This window comes from Molossus molossus, unplaced genomic scaffold (assembly GCF_014108415.1).
Source record: "Molossus molossus isolate mMolMol1 unplaced genomic scaffold, mMolMol1.p scaffold_m16_p_21, whole genome shotgun sequence".
Classification (NCBI taxonomy): domain Eukaryota; kingdom Metazoa; phylum Chordata; class Mammalia; order Chiroptera; family Molossidae; genus Molossus; species Molossus molossus.
This window is the reverse complement of record NW_023425357.1, coordinates 8,325,552-8,346,017: the sequence shown is the minus strand read 5'-3', so window position 1 is coordinate 8,346,017 and position 20,466 is coordinate 8,325,552. Positions and strand designations below refer to the sequence as shown.

Sequence of the window (20,466 nt, the reverse complement as noted above, 5' to 3'; positions counted from 1 at the left end):
CAAAAAATGGAAAAACATCCTCGGGAGAGGATTAGAGAGAGAGAGAGAGAGATCCCGGAGAGTTCCTTTCCTGCTTCTGCACTTGGCTGGGGTGAAGGCTGGAAGGGGCTCCAGCCGTGTCGTAACCCGGAGGGGTGCTGCTGGTACGCCAAGGCCAGCAGTATGGAAAGATGGTCTAAATAACAGATAATTCAGGTGAATTTGGAGTTCACTGCGACTCTACCAACCCTGGAGCTGCCCTGTGGGCGTTCTTACCTGAGACGTCGGACTCCTTCCTGGCTGATAAGCCACCTAAATTGGAGTTCTGAGTTACAGGTGAAATCATCCTCACTCAATACCAAGATGGTGCTCTGAATTTCTGACAAATCTACATTTTACCTGCTTAGACTAGCAACCAGTGTAAAAACAAGGAGAACTCTTTTTGGAGAAATGTTTGGGGATCCCAATTAAAGGGCAGAATGCCCTCCCTCCAGATGTCCATAACTCAATTCCCAGAACCCATCAATATGTAATTCACATGGCAAATGGGACTTTGCCGATGTGATTAAGGATCTTGAGATGGGAGAGTCCCCAATCTGATCACTTAGATCTTTTTTTTTTATCCTCACCCGCATGACCAACCAGGGCTGGGGACAAACTGCAACCGAGGTACATACCCTTAGCGGGAACCGAACCCAGGTCTCTCTAAACCGCAGGCTGACGCTCTAACTGCTGAGCCAAACAGGCCAGGGCCACTTAGATCCTTAAAAGCAGAGAACCTTTCTGGCTGTGGTCAGGGCCATGTGACATTGCTTGGCTTTGAAGATGGAGGCAGAGCAGAGCGCCCTTGGCCTAGGAAGGGGCCTCCAGAAGCTGGAAACACAATCTCTCTGTCCTTCCAGAAAGGAATGCAGCCCTGGCAACAGTTTGATTTTAGCCCAGTGAGACCCACGTCACACTTGTGACCTCCAGAACTGCAACACATTTGCTTTAAGCCACTAAGTTTGTAAATTTGTACAGCGGCCATGGAAAACTGAGAGGTCCATTGGAACACAGAAACCAAAGTAAGTCCAAGGGAGATAGGTTCAGTCCCGCTTGCCCATCACACCCTCCCCGAGTGTGGCTTCCTCAGGTAAGACCCCCGGTTAGGGAGCGGGTGGTATCGGAGTCGGTTCGGGCTGCTCTAACAAAATGGCCCAGTTCTGGAGGCTGGAAGTCCAAGCTCAAGGTGCCAGGTTTGGGCTGGTGAGAGCCACTTCCTAATTCACAGATGGCTGCATTCACCTGGTGCACAGAGGACAGGCGGAGACAGCTGTGGGGGTCTCTTTTATAAGGATACTAATTCCATCCATGAGGGCCCCATGCTCCTGATCTAATCCCCGCCTAATACCATCACAATGGAGAATAGGTTTCAGCATATTACATTTTTTTTCTTTATTCATCTTTAGAGAAAGAGGAAGGGAGGGGGAAACAAACATCGATGAATGGGAACATCGATTGGCCGCCTCCTGCATGTCCCCCACTGGGGATCGGGCCCACAACCTGGGCAGGTGCCCTGACTGGGAATTGAACCCGCAACCTCTTGATGCATGGGTCGACGCTCAACCACTGAGCCACACTGGCTGGGCCAGCATATTAATTTTGAGGGGACACAAACATCCTGTCTTTAGTAGTGAGGGCTCCAGCTCCTCCTCATCCCTAGAGCCAGCCCCGTTGTCCCGTGAGTGGTATGCAGGCAGGACTGTGCCCGAGTGGGTCACCGCTGTATCTCTGCTGAACAGGAGCTTGGGAACTGTGGGATGAAGTCAGACTGTTTGGAGGCACCATTCCCATAGTGTCATCATAAATGTCACCCTGGGGCGGGCCACCAAGAAAACAGATGCGGGTTTGACCCCCCACCCTGGGGCTATCCCCCACCCTTCTGGTTAGTCCCAGGGCATGGCATGGCAGTAGACACGAGACCCACAGGTTTTTTAAAATAACTGCATCCTTTAATGGCAGTAATACAATTATTGGATTAAGAGACCACAGGAGAAAGGGCAGGTGACGCTTCTGGAAGACAGATACAGAGTACAAAAAGGACAAAAAGGGGGCGGAATAGAGGCATGCGACGATCATTGTAAAAATACAGTACGTTATATACATATTTGCACCATCAACTTTCTGAAATAGTATTTACACTTTTGTTACAATCCTGGTTAGAGAACAATTTTTCTTTAAAAGCTTGGCCTGATGGCAAATGAAAATTTTGGGTAAATTCATAGTCCCATGAGGTTCTTAGGCTGAATATCAAGGAGGGCTCCAGCTTCTATTTCATCCACAAATTTGTTTTAAAAAAGTATTTAATTTGCTTGTACAAAAGAAAATCCTCAGAGAAGAAAGAGAAATCTACAGCCACACTCTTACTGTACACACACCGCGGGCTGCAGCCCTCTGCTCAGGCCAACACTGGTGGCTGAAGAACAACCTCACAAATGTTAAAAAAAGAAAAAAAAAAAGACACAAGGACAAACCAAACCAACCTGATCACGGTGCACTGACCCTGTGGGGCTGCCTCTCTGGCCCTTGCTTCTGGCCCCAAACCCCACTGTTTTGTTCTGGGGAGAGGGGTATGGCGTGCCAGCCTTGTTCACCTCCCACCCCAAGGTGCAGCGAGGGGAACCCTTTGGCTGGGTCACCAGGTTTCCTCATTATTAGCAAGGGAGAGGCAGAGGCTTTAAGCGAGGTGGCTGATGCGGTGGGAGGGACCCCCCTGCTCCCCAGGCCTCACCCAGTCTCCCCAGGCCATGTCCATGGGGTGGGTCTTGTCTGGAGCCCTGTGGACAGGGTTGGACCTGAGCCGTGGTCCTGGGGGAAGCTGGGGCCGATTCCTCTGCTCCCTCCCCGGCTCAGCGGGCTGAGGGGAACAGGAGGACTTAGTTTCCGGTCCCACATCCCCACCTGCAGGGAGGGGTCCCTGTCCTTCTCCTGGAGAGGGCCCAGCAGCCCCCACCCCCCTGCTATGGCTACTCTCCAGCTCTCCCCTTAGGCCCTTCTGATGGAAGCGCCCACTAATCCAACAACCTGACACGCCTCTAAACTTGTACACCTGTTGCTTAGAAGGAAACCAAACACACTGAAACCACAGGCCCTACGGATACGGTGCAAGGAGGGGCAAAGAAAGGGGAGAGCAGAAACTTTGCCAAGACCCAGCCAGGACTCCTCTATCAGGAGCCTGGTGGAGCGGCCACACCACGGATCCTTGAGCTGTCCCCAGAGGGCTAGCACACGGGGCGCTCTGGCTTCTGAGGACCAGGACAGCCCCTGGCATGAGGGGAGAAGGGCGTGGCCGTTCACAGGACAGGGGAGGAGCTAATACTGACAGAAAACACTCGATCTGTGGTGCTGCTTCCTGGAAGCAGCTTGGGGGACCTGCCCCACACCAGCCCCGCCGCCCCAGGTCCATCTCACCCTGGAGTCTTCTGAAGAGGGCCTGAGGTGTGGGGTCAAGGGTGAACTCTGGACGGACGGTGATGGGAGAACCAGATTCCACGTGTGACTCTAAATGGAGTGGCGGCAGGAAAGGGCTGTTTCTTCCAGTCTAGGCGGCCCCCGGGGCTCTTTTCCTCTTTCTGCGATGCCTTTTCACTCCCACTGGCCCCGGATCGGGTCCTGTCCCGGTCTTGGCTCCATCTCGCCTCCTCGTGCAACACGGGTTCAGTGCCTTCTCAACACCGACTGTGTCCCTTTGTCCTACGGGAGGTGGGTGGTGGCGGGGGGTGGGTAGGAGGAGGGGCCAAGCTGTGCCCAGAAAACCACCGGACCCCCAGTCTTAAAGGAGTCCCTGAAAATCAGGCCAGCCAGGCAGAGTGCCAGCTGGTGACTTGCAAACTGTTCACGTGCACAAGTAGGTTTTCTTGGCAGAAGCCTGGGAGCCCTGCAACACTGACCAGAACTGAAGATGGTTATATACAATTTATATGTTTTAAAAAGAAAGTACTACTAAAAAAAAGTTGGGAGAGAGCGAGCAAAAGAAAAAAAAAAGAGAGAGGGAAAAAGTAAAGAAAGAACACCCAGTCCCCCTCCCTACAAGTTCCCAACTCTGGATGCTGCCCTTAAATACCACCCTAGGAAGGGCGAGGTGCAGGGGGAACTCCACTCCAGCTTAACACTACTGGCAAAAGGGGGAGGCAGTGGGGTCAAAGCCTTTAAAAACATCTTTCAGGGACCCTGCGTCCTGCTCGCCCTCACGGGCTGGGCTGTTGCCAGCAAACGGGCTACCGGAGCCCGTCTTAGGCGCCTGTTTCACGGTCCCAAAGAGGGTGGGCACGGGCAGGTTGTGCACGCCGGGCTGAGGTGGAGCGCCCTCTGGTGGCGGGGTGCCTGTGGTGGTGGCCGGGGCTGCAGCAGCCTTGGGCCGGGGCCGGTTGTAACTGTTGTATCTGTCCGTGGCTGTGGCTGAGCCCCCATCCGCACCCGACTTCCCCGATTCAGGCTGTTCCAGGGCAGACTTGCGGACGAACGGGGGCTCCTTGGCCTTGGCAGCCGAGCTCTTGCCGTTGCCCTCGGGGACCTTTGGCTGGGCAGCCACATCAGCAGCAGGCTCTGTGGCTTTACCACCGGAGTTGGGAGTCCTGGGGTCATAGAGGCTGATGCCACTCAGCACACTGCTCTGCCCACTCCCACTGCCCTGGCCCAGCCCACCAGCTGCCAGCACTCTAGGGTCATAGGGGGCGGTGGCGGGGGGAGAGGACTCCCCACTGGGGCTGCCAGCTGGAGGCGTTTCGGCAGAGCCAGGCTTGGCAGTGCGGGAAGCAGCAGCAGAGTCTGTTGGTTTCTGCAGCCGAGGGTCAGTGGGGGCCTTCCGCACCCGGGGGTCACTGGGCTTGTCGCTGGGGCTGGGGGCAGTGGAAGGGCCAGTGGCATTGACAGTCTTCAGAATGCGCGAGAGGAGCTCGAAGTCGGGCAGGCTGGAGCTAGACGAGCCAGGGTCCGTGGAGCTGCCTGGGCGCTGTCGAGGGTTTGGGGGGCCCGCAGTGGTGCCCCGATGCAGCCTGGGGTCCAGGGCAGGCAAGGACTGCAGGGCAGCAGGGACAGGGGGCACGTCCTGCTTGGGGATGGGCAGGGGGATCAGGTCCTCGGGGTTCCAGAGCACAGTGCGGGCGAAGCTCGGCTTGCTCAGGGTCACATCCTTCTTGATGTGGCTGAACTGCTGCAGCTGTGATCGCGGGTCCCGCAGCGGGTGCCCTGGGAGGGGGTCCAGGGGAATGTTCACAGCCTTCTCCCGCAGGGCCCGCTCCCCTTCCTCCTCTTCTGCAGGGGGTGGCCCGGACCCCTTGGAGCTGCTGGGGCCTGCCGGGCTGGAATGAAGGCCACCTTCGGGCTTGGGTACAGGCAGGGAGCGAGCCAGCCGAGGGTCAGAGGGCCCCGTGTCGCCTGGGCCTGACCCACTGGAAGTCTCAGCGTGGCGGGTGAGTCTGGGGTCCCGGCTGAGGCGGGGGTCAGCCAACCGGCCTCCTGTGGAGTTTCCCTTTTGGAGGCGGGGATCCCCCAGCCCACTGCTGCTCAGCTCCCCAATGGAAGCCTGGGGTCGGCTAGATGTCTGCTGTCTCAGGGTCTTAAGGATGGAGGTGACGCTGCTTCCACCCTCGTCCTCGTCGCTTGAATACCAGTTTCCAGTGTCACCTGAGAAAGAGCAGAGGAGCAGGGAGGGGGTGAATGGCCACCACATCTGCCACCAGCCCTCTTGGACCCCATGGCAGCCCGCTGGGTGAACGCCTCCTGTCTCTTACCTCTCAGAACCTCAGTCTCCTCTCTCCTGTCCCCACCACAAAGAGCCAGTGAGTTCTGGCCAGCAAAGTGCTGACCCTGGCAGGCTCCTGGCTGACATTTCGGGACCCTTCCCTGTGTGCCGGCACTGTGCTAAGTGCTTTGTCTTGTTAATTCTCACAACCACCCGGGAGGTAATGTTATTATCAGGCCCATTTGACAGATGAGAAAAGGGAGGCATGAATGGTGCCGAGATGGGGCAGAGCCAGGACTGAGCTGACTCCAAGCCTAGAGCGCCACCTCCTCATCCCCGGGGCGGGCCCAGGCCCCAATGTGGCAGCCTGTGAGCAGCTGCCACTGACTCAGTTCTCACTGCGCCTGGGGCTCACAGACACTTGCCCCCAGGCCCTCAAAATGTTACCATGTCCCAGGGAAGGGCAGTCATCGGCTAAGAGGCGGGGCCAGGTGGGCAGACACAGAAACTTGCCCAAGTTCAACCTCCTAGATAAAACCAGAGCTACCAGAGGAGGGCATTGCCCCCGCACCCCCTTGTACCCACTTGCTCCTGGACTCCTGTCAGGGCCACCTGTGGCCTCTGGCTTCAGATTCTAAACACAATTTGTCCTCCCCATTTCACCCTGGATGCCATCAGGTCACCGCAGCCCTATGAAACTTGGCAGCTGTGTGTAACTGTGATCATTACTGGTTACGTCAACGACCAGCTCTTGTCTGCTGGCTTCCTGAGAACATGGTTTGGGGCACGGGGGGCTGTAAGCATCTCCCCACAGCCTCCTCTGTAAGGGAGCAGAGGGTGAACTGAGTCGGCTGCTGTCTCCTTCAGGGACCAGCCCACCTCCCTCCTTAATAGATCAGGTCTCTCCCAACCCCCGATGCACAGAGGGCAGCCTGACTTCCAATCTTCTCAGACACATGTAGCAGCCAGCCCCAGCCTGACTGCACAGCCTGGGGCAGGGGTCCTCCCGATCTAGGTGTTCCCCATCTCTCCCCTGCATGGAGGCCCGGGGGGCCTGCCCCCGTCAGGGAAAGCCCCTGCCCCTGGGGAGGACACATGCCTTCCTCATTCTCCCGGTCCTGCTTGCTGCTCTCAGCCAGCCTCCTCGCTCTCTCCTCCTCCTCCTGCTGCTTCTGCTGGATCCTCAGGTACAGGGCCCTCTGGGCTGAGGGCAGGAAGTCGGGGACACCGGCGCCCGGCTTCGGCCGGCCTGCGGGCCCTCCCTCAGAGAAGCTGTCGGGCTCCAGAGGGTGCTCGGGGAAGAGGTGCTCCCCAGGCTCCCCTGGCAGCTCTTCGTAGTGCCCGTAGTCCTCTGTGGCAGGGAAGAACCGAGGGTTCGTGTCGGGAAGGGCCTCGAGGCGTCAACTCCAACCCACCCATGCCCTCAACTGGAGAACCACCCCTGATGGCAATGGCAATGGGTGAGAATGTGCAGCCTGTCCCTTCCTACCATCCCAGGATGGTCCCCACGGAAAGCCCAACAGCGGGGAACGGAGCAGCCAACCTAGGATGCAGCCAGGATGAGAACGGGGTTCACAGTGAGGTTTAGTGACATAGGCAAATGCTCATGACGTGAAAACAGGACGGACATTATACATGTTTGTAAAATTTAGAGAAAAGGCTTTGGAAAGACAGAAAACAGTCTCTCTAGGAATGAGATCTGGGAGACGGGCTAAGAGATCTTTTTACTTTTTACTCCACGTGCTCTGACCTGTTTTATTTATTTGCCATGAGCACTAGTTTTATGGTTTGTTTATAAATAATCAATAAAGAAAAACACTGTATCACACTGTGAGGTCATAACATGAGCCCTAACCACTGGGAGTGAGACTACTAAAGAAATGAAGGAAATACACTAAAATGATGCTGGGTGAAACAAGCCCATTAGAAAAATACAAGTATCACATGATCTCACTTACATGTGGAATCTAATGAACAAAAAAATTAACTGATGAACAAAATAGGTCCAGAGGCATGGATACATGGAACAGACTGACAGATCTCAGAGGGGAGGGGGTTGCGGGGGATGGGAAGAGATCAACCAAAGAACTTATATGCATATATGCACCATAACCCATGGACACAGACATAGTAGTGGGTGAAGGCCTGGGATGGGGCATGGACTGGGTGAAGGAGGGTAAAGGGGGTTAAATTGGGGACATCTGTAATACTCTCAACAATAAAAAAATTTTTAAAAATATACCAAAATGTTGCTGTGGCCACATGTTAACCCAGAAGCTCATGGGTGATTTCTCTTCCTACTTCCTCTGTGGGTTTCTGAACTCCGCGCATGTTTATGAGCACGCTGCTGCGTTTAAAGAGGAGGGCGCAGCGAACAATGTACCTGGAGACTGATTGTGTGTGTGTCCCTCTCTCAGAGATGGAGAATGCCCAATTAGCACGTTCTGCAATGATGAAATATGCCACACAGCCACCACTATCCTCATGGAGCTAGTGAGCAGCTGAAATGTGGCCAGTACCACCAAAACCATGAATCTGTAACTTAATGTATAGGATTAAAATAATGAAACGGGTTAATATTTCATATACAAAGCAGAAAGTGGAAGCCCACCTTCTTCTAGCCACTGAACTTTGTAACATGTGAACTTAAGAGGCAAGCCTGACCTATGCCACACCCTGGCTCGGGGCTGGGACACTCAGTAGACAGTCCCAGGCCTCCCTGCTTGGAACTCTTCATCAAGAATGACTCACTCGATGGTTGTGTACTTGTGAACATAGTAAGGCCTCACTAACATCATGGTAGGTTCTGTGACTTTAAGCAAAATATAATGAAACCAATTTTACCAAAGACTAATTGATATGAACAAGAGCTAAGTTCCTAGGGCACCTCACCCACATTAAAACAAAACGACACTGAACCAAACATTACTGGAGGACCTGCTGCGCACTAAAAACCACTGAACGGTAGGTACATTCTGTAAGACTTCCTGTCGTAGAAATTTAAGTGAATGACTCCAGGCCTACATGCTGTTAACAGCTTGACAGCCTTGCTTTCCCTTCTATACCCAGACCTTCTGCCACACACATTTTGTGTACATTTTTAAAGGTGGGAGGGGACAGTGGGAACATCACCCCTCAAGCAGCGTGTTTTTCTCACTTGAGAACATGTCACTCATATTTCTAAAGCCCCTGGTTCCTCGCCCCAAACTCCTGCTCTCGTGGCTTCAAATGCCATCTAGACGCCAAGGATGCTCACAATGACCTCCAGCCTGCTGGTCTCTCTCTGATATGCCTCAAACGCCTGCAGGGCTGTCAAATGGGCAGCTCACACTTACTGTGGCCAAAGCAGAAGCACTGCCCCCACCCAACTCGGCTCTCCAGCAGGGCTTCCCGGTCAGGGACAGGGTTGGTACCCACAGAGCAACTGTGCCCCACAGCCAGCACCCTGTCCACTCCTGTCTGCCTTGTAACACACATACGAGGAGTCACGTTGGCCCCATGGCACCATTTCCAAAGTGAGAAGCCAAGCCCTGCTTCTCTCTGCTACCTCCCAGCTCCCACCCAGCTCACCTCTGCCCATGACGATCCCACTCCACCCCTACCATCCACTGCCCTCGCTTTCCACGGAGTGTATTGTCACTCTTCCAATGGGGCCACCTTGCTATGGTGACAGAGTCACTACTGCATTGGGACTTCTTTCCCTTGTCCTCTCCTTCCAGGGCATACGCTGCCTTTGCTTTTCTTAAACAAGCTGACTGGCTGGGGCCTCCACCCCAGCTGTGCCTCCCACCTGGGCCGTGCGCCCAGTAGCTGCCTCCTTCCCTTCACGTCCCAACTCACTCCCAGTGGCATGGCCTCTGCCCCATGCCATCCAGACCCTCCCAGCCTGCCTTAGTCCCGTCCCTCTCCCACAGCACCCTGTAACTTCTGGCAATGATCAGTACTGAAATGAGCTTTTGTACTTATTTACACATTTCCTGCCTGTTTTCCTCTACTTAAACGCAGCTACAGCAAGGACAGAAGCTGCATCGCTGACTCTGATCCCAGGGCTGGATGGGCAGCCATGAGCACACCCATCCTTTCTGAAGGACGCACGCTACCTCCTATGGCCACATCGCCGCCACCAATACATGTTCTTATTTTAATAAGTAAGGAAGAAGAAAAGGAAGGAAGATGGTCAGATGTGGGGACAGAACAAGCAGAATCGAGAGGCTGCATTGGCAGCCTCCAGACAAGAACCAGCTGGAAGGAGGCTGCTTTGGTAAGGCCATTTCAGCCTCTTAGCCCAACACCATTCCTCACCTGCCTAAGTTTCTGTGCTCCCAATTCCAGAACGTCTAAGAGACTAAAATAACACCAAGCAAAATGTCTAAGATACTGAAATTATATTGATAACAACCATACTATTCCCTTCGGCCTCAACAGGGCATGACTCTGTCACGAAAAACATTCAACCACTCATGGGACAGAGATGGAGTTGGAATCATGCTTTCAAAGACGGGGAGAAGAGAGATCGAATCTTCCCTACTATGTTCTACTGTGTAAACCCAGCGGGCCCACCCGCACCCTGCATACCTGTGTCCCCCATGAGCCCCGGCTCCATCTCCATGCCTTCCTGCTGCTGGTAAAAGTTTTCATAGAAGTTCTGGGCTGGTGGGATGGGGGGCATCATTCCAGAATGTGGGGAGTCTCCAGGGCCATAGGGCATCATTGGGGGGCCACCAGGTCCCATGGGTGGGCCAGGGTTCATGCCAGGGCCCATCGGCATGTCGGGGTGCATGTCCGGGTGCATGTCCGGGTGCATGTCGGGGTGCATGTCCGGGTGCATGTCTGGGTGCATGTCAGGATGCATCGGACCACCCATTGGGCCCGGGGGTCCCATATTGGGCCCAGGGCCCATTGGCCCTGGGGGTCCTCCAGGTCCAGGGAACCTAGGAGAAGGAGAAAATGGTGCCTATGAGAGGGGCTGCAGAGGAAGGGAGGGTCACACCCCAAGGACACATGGAAGCCTCCACGTGGTGAGCCAACGGAGGGCTCTAGACCAGGCCTCCAGAACTTCTGGAGGAGTACGCTGCCTTGGCCGGGCTCACAGTGCCAGGCCCCAGCACTCACCTCACACCCAGTTTCTCAGCCAGCTGTCCCGTGGGCCGCACCACGATCTCAAACAAGGAGGGGATCTTCTTGTTGTACATGTCCTGCTGCTGCTGCAGCTGCTGTGGGGACAGCGGCTCATGCACTGGCATGGGCATCTGTGGGGGCCCAGGGGGCGGAGGAGGGGGTGGAGGTGGGGGTGGGGGACCACCCTGCATGGGCCTGCCATTTGGAGAGGTTGGGGCAGGGGGGCCAGGGGGCCGAGGAGGGGTGGGCAGGAGGCCCACACCAGGGGGTGGTTTGGGCAGGGGGTTGATGCCCTGCTTCTTCAGTTCCTCGACTTCCTTCTCGTCCTCGGCACCTGCTTCTGCATCATCAGCCAGCATCTGTGGGTGGGAAGGATGAAAGGGGGCGACAGTCAACGACAGGAGTTGGACTGCAGGGACCCCTTCCAGTGTTGAGAGCTAGATTCACTGAGGAAAACTCTGAATTACACGGACCCTGAGTGGAGCCCTTACAGTATTAGGCCAATGACCACGAAGCCTCTGGCACAAAAATCATCCCCCTCCCCACTGCCACGTCCCATGACCAGCAGGGCAGAGGGAGCCACTCCTGTCCTGCAGCAAAATAAATGTAACATAAAACGTACCATTTCACCATTTTAAAGTGTACGATTCAGCCCTGGCCGGTTTGGCTCAGCGGTTAGAGCGTCGGCCTGCGGTCCGGAGAGACCCAGGTTCAGTTCCCGCTAAGGGCACGTACTTTGGTTGCAGTTTGTCCCCGACCCTGGTTGGTCGTGTGGTGGCAGCCACTCGATGTGTCCCTTTCACATCGATGTTTCTCTCTCTCTCTCTCTTCCTCTCTCTCCCTCCCACTCTATCTGTACAAAAAATGGAAAAATGTCCTCGGGTGAGGATAAAAAAATAAATAAATAAATAAAGTGTACAATTCAATGGCATCAAGTACAGTCATGAAGTTGTCAAACATCACCTCTGTCTAGTTCTAGAACTTCCTATCACCCAAAAGAAGCCCCTTACCATAAGCAGTCACTCCCATTCCCCCTCCCTCCAGCCTCTGGCAGCCACTAATCTGTTTTCTCTCTCTAGAGATCTCAATTCCGGACAATCATAGAAATGGAATTCTGTAAGATAGGGTCTTTTGTGTCTGGCTTCTTTCACTCGGCATGATGTTTTCAAAGTTCATCCATGTTGAAGCATGTGTCATCTATTGTGGCTGGCTAATGCGGCACTGTCCTGTTTGGATTTTATAGGTCTCTCTGACCGGCCGGTGTGGCTCAGTGGATTGAACGTCGTCCCATGGACCGAGAAGTTCTGGTTCAATTCCCAGTCAGAGCACATACCAGGAGTTTCCGGCTCAATCCCTAGTAGGTGTGTGTGGGAGGCAAGCAAGCGATAGGTCCCGCTCTCTCTCTCTCTCTCCCTTAAAAATAAAAATATTAAAAATAAATAAAGGTCTCTCACTATACCTGCCATCAGACCTCCATGGGGCCTGACAGCAGGACTAGGTGCTGGGAAGGCAGCTTCATTTCCTTCCATGGTACCCCAGAAGCCTCAACCTAAGCACCCAGCCCCATGTCAGTCTGCCGATAGCCGAGCTCTCTCCCCTGCAGGGCCCAGCCTGGACCAGGATTCTCCCCAGGAACTGATTTTCCCTCTACTCCTAACTGTGTGGTCCATGTTCCCCACAGAAGGGTTCTTATTAAAGGTCAACAGGGTGACTGTCCTGGTCCCTGCATTCAATACTGAATGCCATTAGCTCCCTTCACAGCACTGCTCAAGCTCTGTAAAATCACATGTTTTGTTGTATCCTGATTTATTCCTGGCTCACCCAAAGACTGGTAACTCCATGAAGGTGGGACTGTTTTATATCTTGAGGTACCCTCAGGGCTTAGCATAGGGTAGACAACTTCAAAGTCTGAATTTGAGCAGGAGGAGGCCTGACTGCTCTCCTTGGAAAGCCCTGCAATGTTAGCCTTCAGTGTCTGGGAACCCGACTGTGCCTAATCTCTACAATGTCTTTCTGCTGGCCACACTCACTTCCTTCTGGGAGTCTGAATGCTGGCCCCTGCAGGCAGAGGCTCCCTATATGACCAGACCCCAGTAAAAGCCCTGGGCCCTGAGCCCCACATGTAGGTCCACCCAGGGATGGTGGGGATGCAGGTGGCAGAGGTAGAACCTCCTGGCAGGGGGCAGGCAGTTCTAGGCTTTTCTCTCTCCTTATGACCAGCAATGGTATCTGGACCCTTGGATTCAAGGGGATGAAAACCTTAAAGCTGACCAGTGGAAAACATGTGTACACTCAAGGTGTGGCCTGTGTGTGGACCAGCAGCAAAGGGGAACCTGCTGAATCAGAACTTTTTTTTAAACCTCACCTGAGGACATTTTTGCATTCATCTTCAGATAGAGCAGGAAGGAGAGAGGGAGGAAGGAAGAGAGAGAGAAACATCGATGTGAGAGAGACACATCGAGTGGTTGCCACGCACACGACCCCAACTGAGGCCTGGGACAAACTGCAACCGAGGTATGTGCCCTTAGCGGGAACCGAACCAGAGACTCTCTGGTCCACAGGCCGACGCTCTAACCACTGAGCCAAACCAGCCAGGGCCAGAAACACATTTTAACATGTGCCCACTGCAGTGTGGAAAACTGCCCATGCTGGGGGGAGCCCAGGACCGTAGCGTCTTCTAGCACTGCTCTCAGTGGGGGCTGGGGCCCTCTGCTGCAATGCCCCCACAATCTGCTCACTTCTCCCTCCTGATGAGGCCCCTTTCAGTTCCTCTCCCAAGTGTGCAACTGTTGCTTGTTTTTCATCCCCTGCCCAACATATGCCTCCTTCTCTTTACTTCCTGCCTGCCAATCACCCAGGGACTGGCACAGTGTCAGTTCCTCAGTAAGCCTCCCCTGCATGTCGGCCTGCTGGGCTCCCTACATATTCTCTCTTTGCCCCACTCCTGCCCAATGACTGGATCCTTTCTCTTCATCACTGCATCGTCAGTGCCCAGGACAGTGTCTGACAGCAACTAGGAACTGCCACATACTGGTGGATAAACGAGCAAGGAAAACACATGATAGGAGCAGGGGGGAGGTGGTGCGCAGGTGTACTTTCTGACCACAAAAATTCAATTCTAGAATGGTTTTTCTAGGTTCCACACTCTTGTTGTTTATCTTCCACTGATATTTTTAGAAAGAGTAGAAGGGAGAAAGGGGGAGAGATACAAATCAATTGGTTGCCCCAGCATGACCCTGACAGGGCCCAGAGATTGAACCTACAACCCAAGTACATGCTCTTGACCAGAACTGAACCTGTGACCCTTCGGTCTGCAGGCCAATACTAACTGCTGAGCCAAACCGGCCAGGCCTCTACACTCATTTTTAACCCAATAAGACTTTACGTAGGTGATACCAATGCTTTCAAAATGCTTGTAGGAGGAAGCTGAAATGGGCCCCCTTGTTTGCTCTGGGTTTTTATTAGGGCGTCTAGAGCTGTGCTGTCCAATATGGTGGTCTCTGTCTAGCCTTGTGTGACTATTGAGGGTTTGAAATGTGCCTATAGTAACAGATTCTTAAGACCCAGTAGTCCCCCAACAATCTTTCTTTTTCCCATCATTTATTACGTGATAAAATGATATTATTTGGGCTAAATAAGATATATTGTTCAAATTAAATTCATCTACTTCTTTTATTTTTTTTTAATGTGGGTACTAGAAAATTTTTAATTAAGTATGTGGTAACCTGTGATTTACAAGACTGGCCACTTTATAGTCACTCTTGATATTTCTCTGCCCACAACACATAAATTGTGCAATTATCAGTAAAACCTCTTTATTAAAACTGTGCTACAGAACTAGTAGGTGGACAGTAAAAAAAGAAAACATTAAACATGCGGCTCCAACATGTTTCCTATTAGACAGCACTGATCTAGAACCCAAACTCTGAACCTCCAGCAGGGGGCAGTCCTCAGTCAGATATTGTTGCGTTGTTCAAGTGAAGAATGAAGTCACCACGACTTTTCCCACAAATTACCCTGTGGAAAAACTCACAGACACTAGATATCTACTGATGACAAAACCCTAGTCCTAGGGTATTAGGCTCCACTGAGGGCCTGGCCAAGTAAGAACTTTCTCCAGCTTTTCCCCCTCCTCTGCCAATGAGGTGTTTCCTAGCTTTGCCTGTGCATAGCTTCCCCTCAACCCCTCAGGCAGCACCCGCAGCCATTCAAACTGGACATTCACCAGTGGATAAATTCTTCACACTGACCGATGAACTCGATCCTTTCCATTCTTAAAAATCTAGCCAACTCTTCAAAGCATTTGCAAACCAGAGGGCAGGAAAGCCTTCATTTGAAAGGACACATTCTCTTGCCCATTCCCTTGGATGTATTAGGAAACCAAGGACAGGACCTTCGTGTTCTCCGAGTCCTAAAGACTCGTCAGGAAGAACAAGATACTAGGATGAGTTTCAAATGTCACTTGACCAGTCAGAAAGCCCTGACACCTCCCCTGAGGGAAGAAGTTTCGAACCAGCCCAAACCTCCAATTTCCCTGTACTTTTTTTTTTTTTTTTAAATCCTCACCCGGGGACATTTTTCCATTTTTTGTTCAGGTAGAGTGGGAGGGAGAGAGAGGAACAGAGAGAGAGAGAGAAACATTGATGTAAAGGGACACATCGAGTGGCTGCCACCCGCACAACCCAACCAGGGCCGGGGACAAACTGCAACCGAGGTACGTGCCCTTAGCCGAACCCGGGTCTCTCAGGACCTCAGGCCGACGCTCTAACCGCTGAGCCAAACCGGCCAGGGCTCCCTGTACTTTTTTTTTTACTGCTTAATAGAATCCTTAAAACTTAGAAGGAAACATTTGACATTTTTATCAAAATATAACCCATCCCAAGTTTTCACTCCTCTTTGTGTACATGGCTCTCTCTAAAGGACAACTAAGAAATCACAAGATATGTCTACAAGTACACCAGGCAACACTCCTTTTATATAGCCACCCTGGTGAAAATTGCCCTGGCTGGAGATCAGATACATGTGTGACCACTTCAACTCTCCCTGCAGGCAAAAACACAGTCCCCATTTCTTCCTTAGAAAGGCCTAGCCCCCAGCCCTGGCCGGTTTGGCTCAGCAGTTGGAGCATCGGCCTGTGGACCAGAGAGTCCCGGGTTTGATTCCCGCTACGGACATGTATCCCCCCCCCCCCCCAAAAAAAAGGCCCAGCCCCTGATCAATGCAATTAGGAATTCTGGTCCTGTACAGAGGTCGCTGGGCACGCTGCAGAGCCAAGTCCACTGAAGGCACAGCTCCTGGTTCCTGTCAGCTGCGGCGACGCTATCCCCAGACATTACCTTATCCAAGAGCTCTCTAGTCTCCTCGGTCAGAGGGTCGTGGGAGAACATGCAGTCATCACCATTGATGCAGTTTCCAGTCGTGTGATATAACTTACACGGAAAATCACGTTCATGACAAATTAAGGCAAATGCTTCATCTCATGGAACCCACCCAAGGTCAAAATCCAACCCCGAGTTTTGGAGATAAGGAAACTGAAGCCCAGAGAGGTGAAGTGACTTCCTCAGGGTCGCACAGTGGGTTGGTAGCAGACCCAAGATGAGACCCAATTCTCAAGACTCCTGCTCCAGAGTGCTTCCCACCCCACCACGCTGGCCTTGGGGCCGTGTCCTCAAATCCCCATTCAACAGGAATAGGGGGGTTCAATGATGTGCCCAAGGTTACACAGTCAGTTGGAAAAGTCTCAGAAAGATCATAGGCAATATTAATGGTATAGGCCAGTCTCGAGAGTATATGTAAAGGGAACATATAACTTGTGGTGCCTCAGTTTACTCATATGCAGAATGGGAACAGCGGGCCAGTCACAGGACAAACGTGAAGTTAAATGAGATGCAGATGCACAGAATGCTCTTGACATAGCACACTGGCAGGGAGAGCAAGTGCAGTGGAGGTCAGCTGTTATTACCAACAAGGAAAGAAGTCTGCCCCTCAGATGTGGGTGCCAAAGGATATCATGCATGTAGGGGCAGTTCTCAGCCCTGGCACAAAATCCGGTGATGTAAAACTTGCATAGTTCTCGCTTCTTTGGTAGCTCGATATCATGGCTAAAATTACAGTGGTCTCCCTGGAAGAGAGGTGATGGAAAGGTCAGATGGTGGTACAGGAAGCCCTTGCTTACTCCTTCTGCAAGGGAAATGCTACTCTGTCACCGCTGAGGCACAGAGGCAACAATGACAGAACGAGTTCCCCTACCCTCCCCACAAGGCAGGTTTCCCACCAAATTTGTATTTCGACCATGTGTGTGCACCCCTCCCTTGGGCCCCTGCCTCCCTCCCACCATGTCCCCATCCCTCCCATCTCTATTCCTTGCCCTTCGCTACATCCTGCTAACTCTTCCTTCTTTTTCCATCCCTCTTCTCTTCTCTTCTCTACTATTTTTCACTATTTGCTGCCTGACAGCCAGTTTCCATGCTTCTTAATAGAACCTCAATTTTGTTTGGAGAATGTGTCCAGCTAAAAAGATTCCAAGTTTCCCTTGAAGTTCCAGCCATATGTGTAAGGCAAAAATCCCAAGGGAGGACAATACTGTCTCAATTTTTTAAAAATCCCACCACCACCCTGGACAATTTGGCTCAGCAATTTAAGAGCATCAACCTGAGGACCATGGAGTCACAGGTTCGATTCCAGTCAAGGGCAAATACCTAGGTTGGGGTTTGTCCCTAGCCCTGGTCAGGGTTGTGCCGGAGGCAACCAATCGATGTTTCTCTCTTTCTCTCCATCCCACTCTGTCTGAAAATAAAAAAATATCCTCAGGTGAGGATTAAAAAAAACAAAAACAAAAAATCCCACCACGTAGCCCAGCTGGTGTGGCTCAGTTGGTTGACTATCATCCCATGTACCAGATTCCTGGTCAGGGCACATGCCCAGGTTTTGGGCTCGATCCTCAGTAGGGGTTGTGCAGAAGGCAGCCAATCAATGCTTCTATCTCTTTCTCCCTCTCCCTACAAAAATCAATAAAAACATACCTTTTAAAAAAACCCACCACCTGCCCTGGCCGGTTTGGCTCAGCGGTTAGAGCGTCGGCCTGCGGTCCGGAGAGACCCAGGTTCGGTTCCCGCTAAGGGCACGTGCTTCGGTTGCAGTTTGTCCCCGGCCCTGGTTGGTTGTGCGGGTGGCAGCCACTCGATGTGTCCCTTTCACATCGATGTTTCTCTCTCTCTCTCTCTCCCTCCCACTCTATCTGTACAAAAAATGGAGAAATGTCCTCGGGTGAGGATTAAAAAAAACAAAAAACAAACAAACAAAAAAAAACCACCACCTATTTTTCTTCCTCTTTGCCCTTAGATGTGATGCCCAGAGGAAGAGTAGCCATTGAGCAACCATGAGGACAAAGCCACATGCTTAAGAATGGCAGAATAAAACCTAGGAAGGATGTCCTGGCCAGTTTTGCTCAGTGGTTAGAGCGTCAGCCTGCGGTCCATAGAGACCCGGGTTCGGTTCCCGCTAAGGGCACGTACCTCGGTTGCAGCTTGTCCCCGGCCCTGGTTGGGTCATGCGGGTGGCAACCACTCGATGTGTCCCTTTCACATCAATGTTTCTCTCTCTCTCTCCCTCCCACTCTATCTGAACAGAAAACAAAAAAATGTCCTCAGGTGAGGATTTAAAAAAAAAAAAACACCTAGAAAGGAGCTAGGGTCCCCCAGTGTGCCACTGACCACTGCGCTCCCACCCTGTACTGTCTATCCACCCCTACATTGTTCTGAGGGATAAACATCTATGGGTTTAAGTTAGTGGAGTTGCATTTTCATTATTTGTAGTTGGACACAATCTAAATAAAACAACACCCCAGTGAACTAAAGACAGAAATTGTATATCCATTTCAAAAGCCTTACTCTCAGGAATGGCTAATCATTTTTCTTTGTTTATATGTATTACAAGTTTCAAAAATTAATATGAATCGTGACTGTAATAAATGTTTCCATACACATGCTTTCCCAAGGCATATACACAGGTGTAACATTCCTGGGGCACATGTTTTCCAATCTGTCCACTGCCACTAAATGTGAATAAAAAGCTGGCTGACTGAACTAACACTGGGTCACACCGTTTCCTTCAGAATTCTGTGGTTCCTGGTCCATCTTGTGGCATTAAATTCTGCTGTGAAGCCTGACCGGTGTGGATCAGTGGTTGAGCATCAGTTCGCCAGTTCAATTCCCTGTCAGGGCACATGCCCAGGTTGTGGGCTCGATCCCCGGTAGGGGACATGGCAGGAGGCAGCCAATCAATGTTCTCTCTCATTGATATTTCCATCTCTCTCTCCCTCTCTAAAATCAATAAAGAAAAATATTAAAAACAAAAAAATTCTGCTGTGAAGTTCAAGGCTGGCCTAATTCCCACCCCTCCTTTTCTATGAATGTCTTAATAATCCCCTTTCCAACATTCAAGTTCAATAACTAACCAGAACATGTTACATCTTTGCATTAGCATCAATCCTAATATAACATTTGAGGCCATATAGATTAGCTGAAAACTTTGGCCAAAAAAATCCTCCCAAAGCCAGAAAAACTCAGATGTGTCATCTTGCTCTGGCCTTTCAGTCCCTCTGAGAAGAGAAATGAGTCCCTCAGTCCCCACAGGCACCTCCTGGTAGTCAACAACTCCCACCCAACTGGAGCATGGCACCCCAGTGACTTTGGACTCTAGAACATTCCCAGGGGCCCATGTGTCCTCTGAGAGGTTGCCGCCCTGCTCCAGGAAGCCAGGTCCTTTGGTCCCTTACCCATGTGCACCGCCCCTCCACGAAGTATTTGCAGATGACTTTGCCTTTCTTGTCGGACTGCTGGTGGGGCTTGTCATGGTCATTCCTCCGGTAGCCTCCGCCATCCTGTTAGGGACAGAAGTGTCTTCATGTCAGTGACCAGACAGTTACATCTGACATCGAGGCCATGGGGAGTCTGAGCCCCATGGTATGGAGCACTGCTCTGACAAGAAAAGCTCTGGCCCTTGGAGCTGTTGGCAACAAAGATGCGAGCAAACACACCTATGCAGGAACACATCCACCTCCAGGAGGCAGAGGGCTGTGCCTTCCTGTAAAACTCTCCAGGGCTGAGTAGGTCACCTAGAAACTTACAAATCTTAGAGACTCGTTATGAGTGACTGCAGGTGCTACATAGATAAGGTAAAAACAGGGTGTTACCAGCAGCCCATCTCCCATGAGAGATAATTAGCGCTTATTGGCCCTATGGGAATCGCTGCTGGGAGCTGGGGGACAGGGTTAGCCTCAGAGGACAACTTATTAAAGGAAAAAGCCCTGGCCAGTTTTTCTCAGTGGTTAGAGCATTGGCCCACTGACCAGAGAGTTCCAGGTTCAGTTCCCGCTAGGGGCACGTACCTCGGTTGTGGTTTGTCCCCGGCCCTGGTCGTGGTTGTGTGAGTGGCAACCACTCGATGTGTCTCTCTCACATCAATGTTTCTCTCTCTCTCTCTCCCTCCCACTCTATCTGAAGATAAATGCAAAAAAATATCCTTAGGTGAGGATCAAAAAAAAAAGCCCTGGCCAGTTTGGCTCAGCAGTTGGAGAGGTGGCCTGCAGACCGAAGGGCTGCAGGTTTGATTCCTGTTCAAGGGCAAGTGCCTGGGTGGCAGGTTCA

At 52.1% G+C, this 20,466-nt stretch overlaps 1 protein-coding gene across 3 annotated transcripts in view; it reads right to left on the bottom strand.

The window, feature by feature from the left end:
* Window positions 1–1,984: 1,984 nt before the first annotated feature.
* Window positions 1,985–20,466, bottom strand: part of ZC3H4 (zinc finger CCCH-type containing 4) — a 42,135-nt gene continuing 23,653 nt past the window's right edge. Inside the window, exons 8-14 of one of the 3 annotated variants that reach the window (XM_036274136.1) lie at window positions 19,596–19,700; window positions 16,829–16,940; window positions 16,156–16,265; window positions 10,814–11,178; window positions 10,277–10,632; window positions 6,801–7,052; window positions 1,985–5,643 (exon numbers count right to left, since the gene is read on the bottom strand). In XM_036274136.1, coding sequence (XP_036130029.1) covers window positions 4,130–5,643; window positions 6,801–7,052; window positions 10,277–10,632; window positions 10,814–11,178; window positions 16,156–16,265; window positions 16,829–16,940; window positions 19,596–19,700 — 2,814 coding nt within the window. In that variant the 3' untranslated portion in view covers window positions 1,985–4,129. The remainder of the gene's footprint in view (window positions 5,644–6,800; window positions 7,053–10,276; window positions 10,633–10,813; window positions 11,179–16,155; window positions 16,266–16,828; window positions 16,941–19,595; window positions 19,701–20,466) is intronic. The other 2 variants (XM_036274138.1, XM_036274137.1) reach the window with 2 other exon arrangements.